At 46.8% G+C, this 22,281-nt stretch overlaps 1 protein-coding gene across 1 annotated transcript in view; it reads right to left on the bottom strand.

The window, feature by feature from the left end:
- Positions 1 to 22,281, bottom strand: part of LOC132382623 (A disintegrin and metalloproteinase with thrombospondin motifs 7-like) — a 205,884-nt gene that overhangs the window by 166,762 nt on the left and 16,841 nt on the right. Inside the window, exon 3 of the mRNA XM_059953029.1 lies at positions 10,586 to 10,793. Coding sequence (XP_059809012.1) covers positions 10,586 to 10,793 — 208 coding nt within the window. The remainder of the gene's footprint in view (positions 1 to 10,585; positions 10,794 to 22,281) is intronic.

Below are 22,281 nucleotides of genomic sequence, written 5' to 3'. Positions count from 1 at the left end.
TGCTATGTCTCTAAATAAATCAGTAAGAGTTTTGGGGGGCCCACACAAAATGCTGAAGGAACTCCGCAGGTCAAGCAGCATCTATGGAGGGGAATAAATGGTTCCCATTTCCCAAGATCATCCATCAGGACTGGAAAGAAAGGGGGCAGAAGCCAGAATGAGGTGGTGGTGAGTGGGGGACTTTGGGGGAGGGTGGAAGAATGAAGTGGGAGGCTGAGAGGTGACGGGTGGGTAAGATCATGGGCTCAGGAAGAAGGAATCTGATAGGAGGGTACAGTGGACCATGGGAGAAAGGAAGGAGGAGGGGCACCGGAGAGAGATGACAGGCAGGCGAGGAGAAGGGAAGGGGTGAGAGAGGAGCCAGAATGGGGAATTGAAAAAGAGGGGGAGGGCACCACTCCTTGTAGATGACGCTGGTGGACAGAACTGTATCTGTGATGGAACTGACTGAGTCTACCGCTCTCTGTAGCTTCTTGCACTGGAGTTCCCATACCAGGCTGTGGTACAGCCGGTCCGGAAGCATTTCTAGGCCTGGCTGTCAGAGGCGGAGTGATAAGATTGGAAGGCACAAAGACTAGAATCGGAGGGGCGCAGTGATCGTGGAGAGTTATAGGGCTGGGGGACAGTGTAGAGGTGGGAAAAGACGAGGCTGAGGCTCAGGATCGAGGATTTTATTATCAGAGTGTTGCTGGAAAAGGAGCCGGTAGTGACCAATCAGCACAGCAGGGATGGGTGGACAGGATGACAAAACAAAATTCTGAATGAGCTCAATCTTACGGAAGAAGGGTTTTGGCTCAAAACATCGACTGTTCATTCCCCACCATAGATGTTGTCAGACCTGCTGAGTTCCTCCAACATTTTGCGTGTTTCCAGCATCAGCAGAATCTCATCTTTATCAATTTTATGGAGATGAGAATGAGGGTAGGCAGGAGGTATAGCCAAGTTTAGAGGCAGGGTGGAACGGTGGAGGGTTCTAGCGGTTAGTGAAGTGCATGAGCTCAGTTTCCCCAAGGAGCTGGCGTGTTGTTTCCTCCTGTGAACTCTCACTGCGACATACGGGATGTCATCCAGGCCAAGTTCACCATTGTTGTGGAGTGTCCCTTTCCTGCAGAGCTCACAGGAGGAAATCTCCAAGAGATGCAGATATGACACAAGGCAGAAATTCCAGCAGCCTGAGACTTTCTGCCTGCATATTGGGCAGTCGAAAATTGTGTCAAAGACACAGAATCCTGATTAGTTCCTTAAAAAGTAGAAAAGATCAACTTTATTTGCCCGTCGAAACGTCCAATGAAATGCTTCGTTTGCGTCAACGACCAGAACAGTCCAAAGATTCTGCTGGGGGCAGCCCGCAAGTGCCACCATGCTCCCTGTGCCAACCTACAGTATCACACCCACGGCACGCGTCTTTGGAACGTGGGAGGAGACTGGAACACTGAGAGGAGGCCCCCACGGCCACGGGGAGAACATACAAACTCCTTACAGAAAGTCATGGGACTCAAGCCCCAATAACTGGCACTGTGAGCTGGTGCTGCAAGGCATTATGCTAACCCCTACGCTAATTTGACGGGTGTCGCCTGCAGGTTTTGACACAAAGTGGGCTGCCTGAATTTCTGTTGTCCTTTCTGTGATATATATCAGGACAACCACAATGCCTAGCAGCTAATGGTGTACCTCGGAATTACAGCCACTGTCCTGGCATTGGGAATGCTGCACAGAGAGATACCATATTCAGCAGAGTGAAAACGACAAACTGGATGGAGGGTTAAACATTGAGCCAGAACTTGAGAGGAGCTGCCCCTGCTCGTTGTCAGGATAATGATGAGACTTTCACCCCCACCGGAGTACACAGACGAGCCCTCGGTTTATCACCCATCGTCAGCAAATGCTTTAATTCTGAATGTTCCACAAGTTCTCAGTGTTCTGGAGTTGGGTTGCAAGAACCGAGGGGTGCGGCAGTCACCCACCCTCTACCTGGCCCTGGTGACCGAGAAACTGACGGCTCGTCTCCTGGAGACGGCTAGAAGCTTTTCCAGAAGAAGACCGTGGGACACAGGCAGTTTCCCTGACTGTATTCGCTCATTATCCATAACAGGGGTTCCCAATCCGGGATGAACAGACCCCATACTTAATGGTATTGGTCCACGGTATAGAAAGGGTTGGGGACCCCTGATCTCTAAGAATACCAAAGCTGGACTATTAATCGTGTTTGAGAATCAATAAACATTCAGTTCAGTTGAGAAAGACCTGTTTGCTTTCCAGTTTAGCTAGAGAGTTGCCACAGTGATGGAGAAACCAGTGAGGAGAATGGGAGGAACACACACAAAATGCTAAAGGAACTCAGCAGGTCAGGCAGCATCCGTAGGGGGGAATACACAGTGTTTTGGGCTGAGGTCCTTCATCAGGTCTGGAAAGGAAGGGGGAAGAGTCCAGAATAAAGTGGGGGGGGAAGGGAAGGAGAACAAGCTGGCAGGTGATAGGAGTTACCAGGTGGGGGGGGAGAGGGTGAAATGAGAAGCTGGCAGGCGATAGATGGGAAAGATACAGGGTGGAAGAAGAAAGTGTCTGTTGGGCAAAGAAAGGGGCTGGTTCTGCTGCTGTTGTTGTGTTGCCGGCTGTATCCTGTGTTGTTCTGCTGAATATTGTGGATGTGAGGCAACACTCCTGGGCTGTCCCCAGCACATCCTCGGGTTGAGTTGGTCGGTAACACAAATGACACGTTTCACTGTCTGTTTCAATGCACCTGTAATGAATAAACCCGACTCTGAAACAGACTCCCCTGCCCTGCGAAAGTGACTCGAGTATCCGTCCATTCGAGGCCCCTCATTACTCTGCAATGTCACCCCTCAGCCTCCTCTGTCCAGGCCTATCCTACCTCTCCTGTAAAGTACTGCTCTCTATTTCATGCAACAGCCTGGCGACTCTCCTCTGCACTCTCTCTACCACCACATCTTCCTCCCCAGTGTGGAGACTGAAAGGCAGATCCTTTTACTCTGAACCCGCAACTCAATTCTACTCGGCAGCAGGAGGGTTAACAAGTAAGATCGGGTCTGGGGATCTATTCTGGGCGTCGTCCTGCCAGTGGAAAATGGAAAACAGCTGCCTCTTGGCTGAGTTGGGTCTTGCATCTTCTGCAGACTATTACTCAGCAAAAACATAAGAAAACAAACTGTAAATCAAACTAATCGCTCTTCTCAGTAACTTAAAAAAAATTATATAATAGGAATTATATTCCATAAACGAACCAATTTTTCCTCACACCCCTGTAAAAATAAAGATATTTAAAACAATGCCTCCACTTTCTAAAGCCATCAAGTATTAGGACCTTGAAAAGAAAATGCTATTTATAACCATATAACAATCACAGCACGGGAACAGGCCATCTTGGCCCTCCTAGTCCGTGCCGAACTCTTAACCTCACCTAGTCCCACCTACCCGCACTCAGCCCATAACCCTCCACTCCTTTCCTGTCCATATACCTATCCAATTTTACCTTAAATGACACAACTGAACTGGCCTCTACTACTTCTACAGGAAGCTCATTCCACACAGCTATCACTCTCTGAGTAAAGAAATACCCCCTCGTGTTTCTCTTAAACTTTTGCCCCCTAACTCTCAAATCATGTCCTCTCATTTGAATCTCCCCTACTCTCAATGGAAACAGCCTATTCACGTCAACTCTATCCCTCTCAAAATTTTAAATACCTCGATCAAATCCCCCCTCAACCTTCTACACTCCAATGAATAGAGACCTAACTTGTTCAACCTTTCTCTGTAACTTAAGTGCTGAAACCCAGGTAACATCCTAGTAAATCTTCTCTGCACTCTCTTTAATTTATTTATATCTTTCCTATAATTCGGTGATCAGAACTGTACACAATATTCCAAATTTGGCCTTACCAATGCCTTGTACAATTTTAACATTACATCCCAACTTCTGTACTCAATGCTCTGATTTATAAAGGCCAGCGTTCCAAAAGCCTTCTTCACCACCCTATCTATATGAGACTCCACCTTCAGGGAACCATGCACTGTTATTCCTAGATCTCTCTGTTCCACTGCATTCCTCAATGCCCTACCATTTACCCTGTATGTTCTATTTGGATTATTCCTGCCAAAATGTAGAACCTCACACTTCTCAGCATTAAACTCCATCTGCCAACGTTCAGCCCATTCTTCTAACCGGCATAAATCTCCCTGCAAGCTTTGAAAACCCACCTCATTATCCACAACACCTCCTACCTTAGTATCATCGGCATACTTAGTAATCCAATTTACCACCCCATCATCCAGATCATTTATGTATATTACAAACAACATTGGGCCCAAAACAGATCCCTGAGGCACCCCGCTAGTCACCGGCCTCCATCCCGATAAACAATTATCCACCACTACTCTCTGGCATCTCCCATCTAGCCACTGTTGAATCCATTTTATTACTCCAGCATTAATACCTAACGACTGAACCTTCTTAACTAACCTTCCATATGGAACTTTGTCAAAGGCTTTGCTGAAGTCCATATAGACTACATCCACTGCCTTACCTTCGTCAACATTCCTCGCAAACTTCTTCAAAAAATTCAATAAGGTTTGTCAAACATGACCTTCCACGCACAAATCCATGCTGGCTGCTCCTAATCAGATCCTGTCTATCCAGATAATTATTAATACTATCTCTAAGAATACTTTCCATTAATTTACCCACCACTGATGTCAAACTGACAGGTCTATGATTGCTAGGCTTACTTCTAGAACCCTTTTTAAACAATGGAACCACATGAGCAATACGCCAATCCTCCGGCACAATCCCCGTTTCTAATGACATCTGAAAGATCTCCGTCAGAGCTTCTGCTACCTCTACACAAACTTCCCTCAAGGTCCTGGGGAATATCCTGTCAGGAGCCGGAGATTTATCCAATTTTAAATTTCTTAAAAGCACCAGTACTTCCACCTCTTTAATTGTCATAGGTTCCATAACTTCCTTACTTGTTTCCCACACCTTACACAATTCAATATCCTTCTCCTTAGTGAATACCGAAGAGAAGAAATCGTTCAAAATCTCTCCCATCTCCCTCAGCTCCACACATAGCTGACCACCCTGATTCTCTAAGGGGCCAATTTTATCCCTCACTATCCTCTTCTTTTTAATATAACTGTAGAAACCTTTCGGATTTACTTTCACCTTATTTGCCAAACCAACATCGTATCTTCTTTTATTTCTAAGATTACTGAATGAATGAAAACATGGAACATAGAGCAGTACAGGCACTTCCGCCCATAGCACTGTGCCGACCATTTAACCAACTCGAAGATCAATCTTTCCCTTCCCTCTCATCTAGCCCTCCAATATTTCTATCATCCATGTGCCTATCTAAAAGTGTCCTAATGTATCTGCCTCTACCACCAGCTCTGACAGGGTGTTCCAGGTACTCACCACGTTCTGTGCAAAAAACCTACCCCTTTGGTATCAGCCATTTCCACCCTGAATGCCCACTCTAAGAGAGAGAAGTGCAAGGGGATAAGAAGTGTAGATTGAGTGGAAATGGCTAATAGGAGGGGGAGCATAATTGTAAGGAGATTAGAGGAAAGTATGGAGGGGATGGAGCTAGGTTTATTTTTTATTACACAGAGAGAGGTGACTGTGTGGAACCTAGCAATCTCTGTGTACATTGATGTTGTGATGATGTGCCATCTTTTAACCCACTCTAAGATCAACCTAACCCTTCTCCTCACATAGCCTCCATTTCTCTATCATCGATCTAAGAGTCCCTTCAATGTGCCTAATGCGTCTGCCTCTACAACCAGCCCTGCTGGGAGTTCCATGCACTCACCACTCTCTGCGTTAAAAAACCCTCACACGTTTTTAACTGGGGTGTCACACTGACAGCTTTCGGATCTTGCAGTGCTTCTCCAGAGCTCAGGTGAGATCCAGCAGGTGATAGGTGGATCCAGGTGAGGAGAGGGTGAGAGACGGATGGAGAAGGGGAAGGTGGAAGTCATGACAGAGACTGGGAGGTGACTGAGGGTTGCAGATGGTGGAATCCAATAGGAGAGGAAAGCGGAGAATAGATCAAATAAGGGAGGTGGGGAGGGCAGATAGGAACAGTGGTGGGGAACCAGTGGGAGGAGCAGGTGGAAATGGCTGACTGGGGTATCTGGCGATCGTGTGATGACTACTGCAGGAAGTAGTTCAATGAAAAGGTTAATGTACATTGAGCATTTGAGGTTGATAGGTTCTTGATTAGTCAGGGCATTAAAGGTAAACGGAAGAGGACAGGAGAATGGGGTTGAGTGGGAAAATAAAATAGCCATGATTGAATGGTGGAGCAAACTCGAATGGCCTGTTTCTGTCTTATGGAGTTGGTGCTGCCAACTCCGACTGAACAACGTCTCGGACAATCGGACTCCAAGAGAGAAGAGTGTAGCAAGCACCATCGAACTACGGACAACAGTGTGAGATCCTGCAGTCAGGACTGTAGAATCTTTGCAAGCATGAATTAAGGTGGGCACAAGATTTCTCCTCACGCGTTCCTACTGCACCGTCAGTGCGGCTGGCCTGGGTGTAACTCCCGTTCCTTACTCAGCAGGTTACGGATTCAAATCCAGCTGCTCGGGAGGCTCCAGTGCACAGATTGTATGAAGCTGCAGACAGTTGTAAACCCAGCCAGCTCCATCTTGGGCACAACGCTTCCTACCATTGAGAGCATCTTCAAAAGGCAACACCACAAGAAGGAGTCATCCATCATAAAGGAGCCTCACCACCCAGGACGTGCCCTCTTCTCATTACTACCATCAGGGAGGAGGTACAGGAGCCTGAAGACCCACACTCAGCAATTCAGAAACATCTTCTTCCCCTCCGCCATCAGTTTTCAAAATGGCCCACTATTTTTCTCTTTTTTATATTTATTTATTCTTTATATATATTCTTATCCCAATTCATAGTGATTTTTATGCTTTGTACTGTAGCGCTGCCACAAAACAACCCACTGTGTTTTAGGACATAGGTCAGTGATAATAAAAATCGGTTCCCATCCTGTTTGTTTAAAATTTATTTAAAGCCACAGCACGGACAACAACCCCGATTTAACCCTAACCTAATCACAGGGAAATTTACAATGACCTATTGACCTACCCAGTACGTCTTTGGACTGTGGGAGGAAGGCAGAGCACCCGGAGAACACCCACGCATTCCACAGGGAAGACACACAGACTCCTTACAGAGGACACCAGAACTGAACTCCAAACTCCAACATCCCAAGCTCTAACAGCATCGCGTTAACTGCTACGCTTGACCAATGAAATGTACTGGGGCAAGGCAGGCTGATGAAGGTAACAGACATGATCTTACTGGAAGACAGAACAAAATCCATCCGTTCCTGCGTTCGAATCAAACTGCAACGAGACAGGTATGTTTGAGAAAACTGTACACCTGTTTTAACAGCAACTAATATTTTCATCAGGATGAAATGAGACACTATGCCCATTCACCAACCTCAGCTCAATCTTGCGAAGTATGTTAATTTCAGAGTAAACGTTACCTGGATCTCAAATGAAAGAATGCAATGAATTAAATTAAGGGGTTGAGTTCTGACATGCAAGGACAAGGGGAAAGAACGCACTGCAGGGACAGAAAGGAGGGCTGGTTTTCACATTCCCAGGTGCGGGAGTTGCAAACATGTTAATGGGGAGGGTCAGAGGATTGGGGCCAACAGTCCTATGGTGCCGGAGCCTAAGGCCAGAGGACACAGCCTCAGAATAGAGGGGCATCCTTTTAGAACAGAGATGAGGAAGAATTTCTTTAGCCTGAGAGTGGTGAATCAATGAAATTCTTTGCCACAGGCAGCTGTGGAGGCCAAGTCATTATGTATATTTAAGGCAGAGGTTGATAGATTCTTGATTGGTCAGGGTGTGAAGGGGTACGGGGAGAAGGCAGGAGATTGGGGGTGAGAGGAAAAATGGATCAGTCATGATGAAATGGCGGACCAAACTCAATGGGCCAAATGGCCTAATTCTGTTCCTATATCTTATGGTTTCCACCAAAATGTTGCCTGGAATGGAGGGTATGTGCTATAAGGAGAGACTGGACAAACCTGGACTGCTTTTTCAGCATCAGTGAAGATCGAAGAGGCATAGATTATGAGATAGACAATGAACCTCACTTTTTTGTGCTCTTTCTACACAACTTATTTAATTTTTAATATATTTCTTATTGCAATTTATAGTAATTCTGTGCTCTGCAGTTGCAAAGCAACAAATTTCACAGCAAAATTCAACTTCCTAAACAATGAGACTTCAAGAGAGAACAGTGGGCCCCAACACCATCAAACCTCATACAACGGTGTGAGATCCTGCAGTCGGGACCGTGGATTCTTTGCAAGGATGAATTTCTCAACGTACAGCCGTGACAATAAACCTGATTCTGATTCTGTGACAGAACTATATGTATTGTGCTGTGCACCTTGGTCCAGAGGAACGTTGTTCCATCTGGCAGTACACATGTGTACAGTTGAACGACAATAAACTGTAATTGAACTTGAGAATAGCAGCCTGTATTGTTTTCCCACAGTTGGAATGTTTAAATCTAGAGGGTAAGCATTTAAGGTGGGGTGGTTGGCAATTTCTAAAGGAGATGTGCAGGATAATTTTATTTTTACACTGCGTGGTGGGTGCTTGGAATGCCCTGCTTGGGGTGGTGGTGGAGGTATTCAAGAGGCTCTTAGTTGTGAACATAACAACTAGGAGTAAGAGAAGGCCATTTGGCCGGTCAAGCCTGTTCCATCATTCATGCCTGATCTGCCCTTTTCCTCATAACCCTTAATTTTCCTGCTAAGCAAAAACTGAACTGTGTTTTCAAATATTTTTAATGAGGTAGTCTTGACTGCTTCCTGGGCAGAGAACGTGCAGAAACTGGAAGGATATGGACATTGTAAAGGCAGAAAGGTCTGTTTCTGTACAGTGCTATGTTGAAGGCCAGAGGGGGTGAGAGGAATTTAAAAGGACATTTGACCAGAAGGCCAGACTTTGGCAGCTTTTAGTAAAACAAGAAAGTGTCTCATGTTGGAAGGTCAGCGACCAGAAGGGAGAGGAAATGAAGATGATCCGGCAGTGAACTGTTGGTCTGGGACATCCTGACTGGTGGGGCATTGGAATCAGATCAAGAGGAAAACTGATAAACCTGGAGAACCCGGTCATAAATATGAGTGATTCTGCAGGTGCTGGAAATCCAGAGCAACACACAGAAAACGCTGGAGGAACTCAGCAGGTCAGGCAGCATCTATGGAAATGACTTCTTTAGGACTGAGGAGGAAGGGGGAAGATCCCAGATTTAAACGGTGGCGGGGGAGGAGAAGAGGCTAGCTGGAAGGTGTTAGGTGAAGTCAGGTGGGTGGGAAAGGTCAAGGGCAGGAGAAGAAAAAGTCTGGTAAGACAGGAGAGTGGACAATAGGAGAAGGGTACGGAGGAAGGGACTGAGGAGGAAGTAACAGAATCTGGAGTACACTCAGTGGCCACTTTACTAGATACACCTCTACACCTGCTCGTTAATGCAAATATCTAATCAGCCAATCATGTGGCTGCAACTCAATGCACAAATGGACAAAGACACGATCAAGAGGTTCAGTTGTTGTTCAGACCAAGCAGCAGAATGGGGAAGAAATGCAATCTCAATGTCTTTGACTGTGGAATGGTAGTTGGCGCCAGATGAGGAGGCTTGAGTATCTCAGAAACTGCCGATCTTGTCAGATTTTCATGCACAAAAGTATTGCGTACAGGAGTTGGGATGTTATGTTGAAGTTGTATGAGACATTGCTGGAGAAAATTCGGAATATTGCGTGCAATTCTGGTCTCCTATCTACAGGAAAGATATTAATAAGACTGAAAGAGCACAGAGAAAATCTACAAGGATGTTGCTAGGCCTTGAAGACCTGAGTTATAGGGAAAGACTGAATAGGTTAGGACAGTATTCTATAGAATGTAGAAGGTTGAGAGGAGATTTGACAGAGGCATACGCAACTAGTAGGGGTATAGATAGGGTAAACAGAAGCAAGCTTTTTCCACTGAGGTTGAGTGAGACTAGAACTAGAGGTCACAGGTTAAGAGTGAAAGGTGAAATATCTAAGGGGTTACACGAAGGGGAAATTCTTCACTCAGAGAATGGTGTGAATGTGGAACGAACAGCCAGCAGAAATGGTAGCCACTACTCCAATTTCAGCAGTCAAGAGAATTTTGGACAGGTACATGGATGGGAGGGCTATGGAGGGGTATGAGGGCTATGGTGAAGGTGTGGGTCAACAGGACCGGGCAGAATAAGAGTTTAGCATGGATTAAATTTGCTAAAGGGCTTGTTTCTGTGCTGTGGAGATCTGTGACTCGGTAACACCATGACATGTCTGTACTGATGAGCCCTCAGTACATTCAGGAGGTCAACACAGATATCTGTCCAGAAGTCGGCTGAGCATCCTGTGAGAAAGTGCCGGAATAACCAGGCAGGGGGACAGGGAATCACACGACTGACTCTCAGCTGCAGCCTCAGGAATGTAAACGGGGCGAACAGGAGCAGCCAACAGCCACATGTCCGACACTTCCTTACCCGACACACCGCACATTCCGCCCTCGCTGGGGCTCGGTTCCTGCATCCCGCCCGCTCGGCCCGCCAGCCGCTGGGAGTCGGGCAGCCCCTCCACCTCCGCTGCATGCCGTTTGTAAATGACGTGGGGCTGGGACGCAGCTCTCTTCCAGTGCTCTCCCTCCACTGGTTCAATGAGGTAATCCTGATCCGACAATCTGAACACACCTTTCTGAAGAGACAATGGAGATGTTTCTGATCAGTTCCATCAGATTCAGACATTTATCACATCAAATATACCGTGAGATGCGTCATGTACGTTAATAATTCCAGTGATAACTAACCAAACAAAAAGGCCAGATTCAAGAGGTGGGCACCTACTGCAGAAAGCTAAGAAGCTTCTAGAAAACAAGAGCAATCTGCAGATGCTGGAAATCCAAGCGACATAAACAAAAAGTGCTGGAGGAACTCAGCAGGCCAGGCAGCACCTATGGAAAAGAGTACAGTCGACGTTTCCGGCTAGACTAGAGAAGAGATGATGAGTAGATTTAAAAGGTGGGGGGGAGGGAGAGAGAAACACAAGGTGATTGGGAGGGGACGGGTGAAGTGAAGAGCTGAGAAGTTGATTGGTGAAAAGAGATACAGGGCTGGAGAAGGGGGAGTCTGATAGGAGAGGACAGAAGACATGGAAGAAAGAAAAGGGGGGTGGTACACCAGAGGAAGGCGATGGGCAGGCAAGGAGGTGAGAGAGGGAAACAGAAATGGGGAATTGTGATGGAGAGGGGAGGGGAGGGGCCATCACCAGAAGTTCAGGAAATCGATGTTCATGCCATCAGGTTGGAGGCTACCCAGATGGAATATAAGGTGTTGCTCCTCCAACCTGAGTGTGGCCTCATCGTGACAGTGGAGACAGCCATGGATCGACATATGGGAATGGGACGTGGAATTAAAATGGGTGGCCACTGGGAGATCCCTGGCAGATGGAGTGTAGCTTGGTGAAGGGGTCTCCCAATCTACGTTGGGTCCCATCAATATACAGGAGGCCACACTGGGAGCACCGGACACAGTGTACCACCCCAACAGACTCACAGGTGAAGTGTTGCCTCACCTGGAAGGACTGTTTGGGGCCCTGAATGATAGTGAGGGAGGAGGTGTAGGGGCAGGTGTAGCACTTGCTTCTCTTGCAAGGATAAGTGCCAGGAGGGAGATCAGTGGGAAGGGATGAATGGACAAGGGAGTCGTGCGGAAAGCAGAAACTGGGGGATAGGGAAAGATGTGCTGGTGGTGGGATCCCGTTGGAGATGGTGGAAGTTGCAGAGAATTATGTGCTGGAGCAGAGGCTGGTGGGGTGGGAGGTGAGGACAAGAGAAACCCTATCCTTGGTAGATGGGGCAAGAGTAGACATGCGTGAAATGGAAGAGGTGCTGTCATTGCCACCAGCGTTGTCCTCCAATCCACCTGGGCAAGCTCCTCTCTCATGCCTCTTGCGGTATGAATTCAGTCTTACTATGATCTGCCTCCTAAGGGTTGCTTTACATTAAGCTCCCTAATAAAATCCAGGTTATTACACAACACCCAGTCTAAGACCGTCTTTCTCTGAGTAGGCTCAGGCACAAGCTGCCCTGAAAAGCCATTTCAACAAGTTCCCTCCTTGCGATCCAACACCAACCCGATTTTCCCAATCTCCTTTTAAATTGAAGTCCCCCATTACAATTGTGTCATTACCCTTATTACGGGCCTTTTCCAGCTCCCTTTGCAATCTCAACCCCAGATCCTGGCTACTGTTTGGAGGCCTATATATGATTCCCATAATGTTTATTTTACCCTGGCAGTTTCCTAACTCCACCCACAAAGATTCAACATTCTCTGACCCTCTATCATCTCTTTGTAAAGATCTAATTCCATCTCTTACCAACAGAGCCACACCACCGCTCTGCCCTCCTCCCTGTCCTTTCAATACAAAGTATATCCTTTAATGTTAAGCTCCCAACTACGGCCTTCTTTCAGCCACGACTCAGATGCCCACAATGTCATACCGACCAATCTCTAATTGCGCCACGAGTTTGTCCACCCTTATTCCAAACGCTGCACATATTTAAGTACAGCATCTTCAGTCCTGCATTCTTCACCCTTTTGATTTTTGCCTCAGTGGTACAATTTAATTCTTTGCTCTGCCTGCATTTATACCCAATCATTGGCATGTCTTCCCTAACATCCATGTTACCCCCATCATCTACTTGTAGACCTGCTGGCTCATCCTCAGCTCAATCATACTGGTTCCCACCCTTCCCCGCCATATTACTTTAAACAACCTTGAGATTCATCTCCTTTCAGGCAGCCGCGAAACAAAAAAAACCCAAAAGAATCCATTACAGATAAAACCTGGCGCATACCCCACATGCAGAGAAAAAGAAAACACATCATGCCAACAATAACCACAAGCAAATAGCATTCTGGCCTGAAGTAATTGCTGGAAAATTCACTGAGTAATGATGTGTATAGGTGATTATATAAAAATACAAGCAAGCTCATATTAAAAATGCAATTAATGTCTTAGACACATGGATTGTAGAAAAGTGGACGGCTATGTGGGAGGTAAAAGTTAGACGGATCTTCGAGCAGGTTAAAAGGTCGGTATACATTGTGGTAATGTGAGTGCGCTGTTCTACGTTCTAGAACCTAAGGATGTGCTGGGGTTGCCCCAACACCAGGCATTCCAGCGCCAACATAGCAAGCCCACAATGTTCAGCAGAACAACACAGGACACAGCAAAACAGAACCCCGTCTCCTCCTCCCACACACTGGGAGGACCTCCACTTCAAACTTTCTCCTCGGTGTGAATTCGCAGGTGTTTTGGCAAACTGGAAGACTGAAGGTGTGTCCCTTCCCACAATGGGATGAGGTGAACGGCCTCTCCCTGGTGTGAACGCGCTGGTATGCCAGCATGTTGGCTGCCTGAGTAAATGTCTCCCCACACTGGCAGCAGATGTGAATGCACTGGTGGTTCTTCAGAGTAGGTTGCGTGACTGATTCCCAGGCAGGTGAGTGGCCTCCCTCCAGTGTAGTGTGGTGTGGAGCCTCCGGCAACAGCATTTCTTGTTATAGCCCACACTCCCACACAGCTGGGCCGAGACAAGAAGGGTAGTTCAACCACAGTGACCACATCAATAATCGATTTGCTTAGCTTTATTTGTCAAATATACATCAAAAAAGGGCAACACCTCTCAGTTCCTTTACTGGGGAGAGAGAGCCTGCAGAACGTCGAATTATCGGGGTGAACAGTTAGTTTTTGTTGTACTGCAGATCACGGCCTTTCTTGGGGCTTTTCTAGTGCTTGTTTGGTGGGTAGAGGGTCCTTTTCTGAAGGGGGAGGGCTGCATTACTGCTGCTGGTGTATGTGAGGGGGAGGACGGAGGTTTTGGGGTTCTAACATTTTTTACTGTCTTCGGGTACACTTCTGTTTTCACGGGTGTCTGCAAAGAACAAGGATGTCAGGTTGTATATTACATACATTTCTCCGATATTAAATTGAACTACTGGAAAATTCAATGAAATCCATCGTCTTTAAGTCAACACATTCCGAGGATACCACTTTCAAGCAAAATATGGTCACGGTTAGTGAGTTGTGGGCATGTTATGTTGATGCTGGAAGCATTGTGACATTTGTGGGCTGATTTGAATCCCCACTGATTTGATTTGATGCAAAACCACACATTTCACTGTATGCTTCGATATACAGGCAGTCCCCGGGTTATGTACGAATTCCGTTCCTGAGTCCGTCTTTAAGTCGGATTTGTATGTAAGTCGGAACAAGTACATCCAGTATTATTTAGCATCAGTTTGTCAAACGTTTTCCCTTAGTATATAGTATATATTTTATTTTTCTATGCATATAAAACACTTAAGAAACATACGTATTCCAATAATTAAACCACTGCATTGCGTAGTAATAATTGTAGCTTTCATTGGGGCAGGACCTTTCACATGCTCCATTATTCTCACTTTATCCGTTATCCTTTAAAGTTGTTCCGATCGTTGACCAACTGTAGCCTAACGCTTTTCCAATGACTGATGATATTTCACATCTTTCCAAACGTTTTATTATTTCCACTATATTTTCAATTGCGATCGCTTCCCGTCAATGGAACAGAAACACTGCGGGCACCGGGTCCCGACCTCCGCCGGCTCCCGAGATCCGCTGGGTCCTAAGGAACACCGCACACCGTCAATGGAACAGAAACACTGCGGGCACCGGGTCCCAACCTCCGCCGGCTCCCGAGGTCCGCTAGGTCCTAAGGACCACCGCACACTGTCAATGGAACAGAAACACTGCGGGTACCGGGTCCCGACCTCCGCCGGCTCCCGAGATCCGCTGGGTCCTAAGGACCACCACACACCGTCAATGGAACAGAAACACTGCCAGCGGCGGGTCCCAAGCTGCGCCGGCTCCTGAGGTCTGCTGGGTCCTAAGGAACACCGCACTGAGACAGGCTAAATGGGACAAGTGGGGGCTGTGCTGAGTCTGGGTATTTGATCCTCAACAATATTCTGCGTGGGTATTTAAACTGGAGGTGGCAGTGTTTTTTTTACGAGGTCGAGTTGCAAGCTCGACATCAACCCGGCACGGATGGTACGGGAGTCACTGGATCGACATCAACCCGGCATGGGAGCGGACTGTCACTGAATTGAACCTCCGTTCTCCAGCCCAGCACTGATCTCACTTCACTGCACCATCACCTGACCAGAACGCGGGGGGGGGGGGGGGGGGGGGGTCAGAGTGAATCTTACTAAGAAAAATTTAAGCCAAATACAAAGTTAAACTCTCAACGGCAACGATTTAAAATGGCGGATGGCATCGCGATCCGACTTAAAATGGCGGACAGCGTTCTCCTTCCTTGGTTCGTAAGTACGAGTTGCCCGTAAGTCGGATGTTCGTATCTTGAGGACTGCCTGCACATGTGACAAACAACACTAATCTGTGGTCAGCCCGTAAGTATCGCCATGCTTCCGGTGGCTAACTAGCCTTATTCCATACGTCTTCAGAGACTGGGAGGGAGCTGGAGTGCCTGGAGGAATTCCACGCAGTCACGGGGAAAACATACAAACTGCTTAAAGATAGCGAAAGGAATTGAGCCCACGATCACAACTGGCGGCACTGTAAAGCGCGAGGCACACCGGTACTCTCCAGCAGGTTCATGTGTCTATTGTGTTGAGAGCAGTTGACACCAAAGATTCCAGCGTTCTTCTCACAGAGCAAAGGCTCCTCTATCAGCAGAACACACAAAATACTGGAGCAACCAATCAAGCTGAACAAGGGGGCGTACAGGACTGAGATCGATCAGCTGGTTGAGTGGTACTCAGCATCAGTAAGAGCCAGGAACTGGAAGTGGACTTCAGGAAGTGGAAGTCGAGGGAACACATGTCAGTCCTCATTGAGGGATCAGCAGCGGAAAGAATGAGCAGTTCCAAGTTCCTGGGTGTCAACTTCACTTGGGATCTCTCCTGAGCCCAATATATTGTTGCAATTACTAAGGCGCAACAGCAGCTATATTTTATTCGGAGTTTGAGAGCTCTGGTAAGTCCCCAAACACACTCACAAATTTCTAGAGATATACTGTGAAAAGCATTCTAACTGGTTGCATCACTGTCTGGTAAGGGATGGGGGTCTGTATCGGACCAAAATATGCTGCAGAGGGTTTGTAAGTTCAGCCAGCTCCATCATGAGCATCAGCCTCCTCAGCATCGAGGACACCTCCAAAAGGCGATGCCTCAAAAAGGTCACATTCATCATTCGGAACCCCCATCACCCAGGAAAAGCCCTCTTCTCACTGCTACCATCGGGGAGGAGGTACAGGAGCCTAAAGACACACACTCAACCATTCAGAAACAGCTTCTTCCCCTCCACTATCAGATTTCTGAGTGGACAATGAACCCATGAACACTATCCCGCTACTTTCACTCTCTTTTTGCACTAATTATTTCATTTAACCTTAATTTTAATTTCTTATTAAATTTAGTTTTATCATTAGATATTGCACTGCATTGCTACCTCAAAGCAACAAACTTCACGACATATATCAGAGATATTGAAACTGACTCTGACTGATTCTCAGCTTTTTGTGGGCACTGCACAAAGTTTCCAACATCTGCAGAACCTCATGTGATTTAACATCAGCAAAACGACTTGGTGGATCAGGAACAATATAACATCTCCCTGAATGCATTGTTCCCTCCGTACAGAGCTGACAGACTTACTGTGTGTCTCAGTTTCATCCAGCGTCTCTGCTCTGTGTGTTTATGTAGTCTGGTGTGTCATCTATAGCACAACCCATGACGTTCTCAGCCAACACAGTCATGTATCTTGAAGACACTCAGAGCCTCAAGATAACGACGAGACAGAGAAACCCTTATTTGTTTCTCTGAAGAAGTAAAGCCACTTGGCCATTTGATAAGACTGGATTTCTACCCTTTGTCTGCTCTGCCACCAGATCCACTGATCCCTCAATTATCCTGGTGTTCAGTAACTTATTCAATATTAGCCCTGAATAAATATCAGCCATTGAGAATTCCAGAGGCTCGGAATGTAGCAATTTCTCCTCATCTCGTTCCCGGAGGGCAAATCCTGTTCCTGAAATTATAGAACATGGAAAACACATCGCTCTCTTGGTGCGACAACCTCCTCTGTTAGACCAGTGACCCTTTGCTCAATCCTGTGTCCAGTAAATCCACAGTACAGAGAACCATATCTTCATAGACACCGGCCACACTAACCGCAGTTTGTCAAAAGCTCGGTTTACTTTTTTAATTAATGTAACTTATTCAGTTGCTGACCATTTACCCATCAATGGGGGAATTAAAGGGGAAAATTTCATTCTTTACACAAGATATTCTGCATAGAACATTACGGTACAGTACAGCTTTCAGTCCACAATGTGGGACCGGCCTTTTAACCTACTCTCAAATCAATCTAACTCTTCCTTCCTACACAGCCCTCCATTTTTATAGATGTAATTATTGATCGATTGACACACAGCGCAGAGTGGGCCCTCCCTGCCCTTCGAGCCACACCCCTCAGCTTAACCAGAACCTAATCACAGGACAGTTTACAATGACCAATTAACCTACCGAGCCGGTACCTCTTTGCACTGTGAGAGGAAACCCACACAGCCACAGAGAGAACAAACAAACTCCTTCGAGACAACAGCAGGATTTGCACCCAGGTCACTGGTACTGTAAAGAGTTGTGCTAACCACTACCCTACCGTGCAATGGGAATTGAACCCGGGTCACGGGTACTGTAAAACGTTGTGCTAACCACTACCCTGCCATGCGATGGGAATTGAGCCCGGGTCACTGATACTGTAAAGCGTTGTGCTAACCACTACCCTGCCGTGCGATGGGAATTGAGCCCGGGTCACTGATACTGTAAAACGTTGTGCTAACCACTACACTACAGTGCGATGGGAATTGAACCCGGGTCACTGGTACTGTAAAACGTTGTGCTAACCACTACACTACCGTGTGATGGGAATTGAACCCGGGTCACTGGGACTGTAAAACGTTGTGCTAACCACTACACTACCGTGTGATGGGAATTGAACCCGGGTCACTGGTACTGTAAACCGTTGTGCTAACCACTACACTACCGTGCGATGGGAATTGAACCCGGGTCACTGGTACTGTAAAGTGTTGTGCTAACCACTACACTACCGTGCGATGGGAATTGAACCCGGGTCACTGATACTGTAAAGCGTTGTGCTAACCACTACGCTACCGTGCGATGGGATTTGAACCCGGGTCACTGGTACTGTAAAACGTTGTGCTAACCACTACACTACCATGTGATGGGAATTGAACCCGGGTCGCTGGTACTGTAAAACGTTGTGCTAACCACTACACTACCGTGCGATGGGAATCGAACCCGGGTCACTGGTACTGTAAAACGTTGTGCTAACCACTACACTACCGTGCGATGGGAATTGAACCCGGGTCACTGATACTGTAAAACGTTGTGCTAACGACTGCACTACCGTGCGATGGGATTTGAACCCGGGTCACTGGTACTGTAAAACGTTGTGCTAACCACTACGCTACCGTGCGATGGGAATTGAACCCGGGTCACTGGTACTGTAAAGCGTTGTGCTAACCACTACGCTACCGTGTGATGGGAATTGGACCCGGGTCACTGGTACTGGAAAGCGTTGTGCTAACCACTACACTACCGTGCGATGGGAATTGAACCCGGGTCACTGATACTGTAAAACGTTGTGCTAACCACTACACTACCGTGCGAAGGGAATTGAACCCGGGTCACTGATACTGTAAAACGTTGTGCTAACCACTACACTACCGTGCGATGGGAATTGAACCCGGGTCACTGGTACTGTAAACCGTTGTGCTAACCACTACACTACCGTGCAATGGGAATTGAACCCGGGTCACTGGTACTGTAAACCGTTGTGCTAACCACTACACTACCGTGCTGTCTTTATCCCCTGAACTCCAGGTTCTCCAGCAGAGGAACACGCCTCATCCAGTTACCTCTGGAATTCCCTCATGAAGTCACTCATCCTCGCCTCCCCTTTAAGAACCATCCTTGAAGCCAACGCAATGACCGCGTTTTCCCTGACAAGCTGATCTCTCTTTGCCGTGGAGGCTTAGCTTCCAATTCCTTGCAGCGATTTAAAATACACTAACAGGGTTCAAATTGACTAGATGGCGCCAGCGAGCAACATGACCGACGGCGAAATCCTGCCGACAGTTCACAAAACTACTTCTTTAACTTCATCTTCTTCTTTCTACTACAAAGCTGCTGAGACTGGAACCTGTGGTTGACATATTGATGGTCTGTTTGTGGGCCGAATGAGCCATCTGGCGCTTTGCTGTCGTCGAGGGAGATCAGTGAGGCATGATGCAGAGTGTGCGGCCTGGAATCCTGGAGACAGGAGATGAGCCTATGATCGACCCCACTGCTTCTCTCTGACTGAGGCCTCGACCAAGGACTGGCGGGTATTCAGCAACGCCTGCCTGCGTCTGACCGGTCTTCCTGTCCCTCTCACTAGTCGCTGTCAGAGGAAAATGCAGGAGCCTTGGGTTCCATGTTGCAAGGACTGATTGACGAGGCCGTGGGCTTATTTTGGGGGACTTCAAGATTCATGGTGCATGTTTATCTGGATTCAGGTTACTCTTTTTTTTTGAGCGGTTTGATTGGTGTGATCAATACGGACTGAACACTTCAGCAAAGAATGGCTCTGCAGCCTACAATGACTAGCAACACAACACCGAACTGCTCTTACCACCCTCTGAGTGAAGGAGTTTCCCCTCAAGTTCCCCTTCAACTTTTCATCTTTCACCCTTAACCCATGACCTCTCATTGTAGTCAATGACCTCAATGGAAAAAGCAACAGACACAAAATACGAGAGGACTCAGCAGGCCAGGCAGCAACTATGGAAAAGAGCAAACCGCCGACCTATCCAAACTTTGAAATCAAGCTTGCATGCATCACTGATGAAGGGTCTTGGCCCAAAATGGTGACTGTTTACACTTTCATAGATGTTCTGCTGTCCGTAGAAATGAACCAATGTAAATACATTGAACTTCTGAACTTTATAATATTACAGGAGCTTGTTTGTATGTGTGGGTGTCCATGAATTGGCCTGGGTAAACCAGAGACTCCCTGCAGAGAGATGCAGATCCCTCTTGTTCCCAGTGTTGTTCAGTCGGGTGAAGGAGCCGGTACGTGCTGGGGCTCTCACACAAAGTACCAGGGCGGCTCCGGAGGTCAGGCACCATCATCAGAGGAGAATAAACAGTCGACGTTTCTGGCCAAGGACCATCGTCAGGATTCAACCTGAAACATGAACAACTCATTCCGTCCATACATACTGCCTGACCTGTTGAGTTCCTCCAGCATTTTGTGTGTGTTGCTGCTTTGGATGTCCAGCATCTGCAGATTTTCTCATCAGTGGAAAAAGTCTGCTTGCATTTCCCCCATCTATCCCTCTCATAATTTTGTATACCTTTATCAAATCTTTCAATCTTCAATGGTCTAAGGTCTTAAACTCTTCAATCCTTCCACAAGACTCCAGGTCCTCCAAACCTGGCAACATCCTTGTAAATCTACCCTGCAGCGAGTTACAAAACACAGAGTTCAAATCAGTCTTCAGCAGGCACCTTTTGCCTGTAGGAAGGAAGTTATATTACCGGGCTAATTTCCCCACCTTGGGGCAAGGCAGCAACACTTGCTGCTCTGGGACTTCCTGGGATACGTGCCTGATTGTTGACACCAGGGGATTTACACTACGCACCTGATGGGTATTGCAAAGTGAGTGTTTACAATTCAGCCTTCAAACAAGGTGGTCCTTAACAAGCTGTAAATGCGAAGGAACTGGGGTGGAATTCTTTCAAGGCATCTTGAATAAAAGGGGAAACAGTCAGTTTGGGAAATATTTTGTACGTGGGAAAACACTCCACCAACAAAGTTTTCCGAGCAGTGCAAAGATGAGCTTTATTTGCCACATGTACATTGAAACATCAGAACATACAGTGAAACGACCAACACAGTCTGAAGATTGCGCTGGGGGCAGCCCTCAAGTGACCACGCCATCCTTTCGGCATCAACTGAGCATGCTCACAACTTACTAATTCTAACCCGTACATCTTTGAAACTTGGGAGGAAACCAGAGCACCCAGAGGAAACCCACACATCACCATCTGGTATTGGCGGGGGGGGGGGGGGGTCAATGCGCAGGATCGAGAAAGAGCTGCAGAAAGTTGCGAACCTAGTCAGCTCCATCGTGGGCATGGGCCTCCCCAGTGTCCAGGACACCTTCAACAACTAATGCCTCAAAAAGGCGGCGTCCATCATTAAGGACCCCCGTCACCCAGGACATGTCCTCTTCTCATTGCTACCATTAGGGAGGAGGTATAGGAGCCTGAAAGCACACACTTAACGATTCGGGAACAGTTTCTTCCCCTCTGCCATCTGATTTTTGAATGGCCATTTAACCCATGAACACTACCTCACTGTTTTTTTCTCTCTTTTTGCACTACTTAATTCAATCTTTATACACACAGACACACGCGTTTACTTCTCACTGTAATTTACAGGCTTTGTTATGTATTACAATGTACTGCTGCTGCAAAACAACAAATTTCACAACATATGCCAGTGATATTAAATCAGATTCTGATTCTAAAGTGAATGCCCACAAGAAAATGAAACGTAGAGTAGTGCATTGTGACACATGTGGACTTTAATATTAAGTTTACTTTGAATTTTGATTATGTGCGGAGGTCAAAATTCTCAGTTGGACATAACAATTGTCTCTACTGCTGTGAATCACCATATCCATTTACTTTCACAAGGAGAGGGCAGGTGTCAGCTTGATGGAAACACAAGACCAGTTTTGTTGGCTCTGAAGACACACTGCATCTGGACTCAGCTCAACAACATTCTCAGAGTTCTGTTGAAGCCATAATTGGTTCACGAACTACAGCCTGTGGCAGAGGCAGCCAGCAGTAAGTTCTACATATGTTAAAGCAAAAGTTGGGCAGATAATCTTCACTCCCTCAGCACGACAGAAATGAAGAAATCATAAACTGTTTCAACCATAAATGATGAAAGGGAATAAAGTATAGTCACAAGTTTCAGGCTATAAATAGCGGCAGTAATCCGTCAACATCGAGCTGATTCCACACAGAACTTTCATTTCTACATC

The sequence above is a fragment of the Hypanus sabinus genome, chromosome 28 (genome assembly GCF_030144855.1).
Source record: "Hypanus sabinus isolate sHypSab1 chromosome 28, sHypSab1.hap1, whole genome shotgun sequence".
Classification (NCBI taxonomy): Eukaryota; Metazoa; Chordata; class Chondrichthyes; order Myliobatiformes; family Dasyatidae; genus Hypanus; species Hypanus sabinus.
The sequence above is the reverse complement of the archived record's forward strand: the minus strand, read 5'-3'. Positions and strand labels throughout refer to the sequence as shown.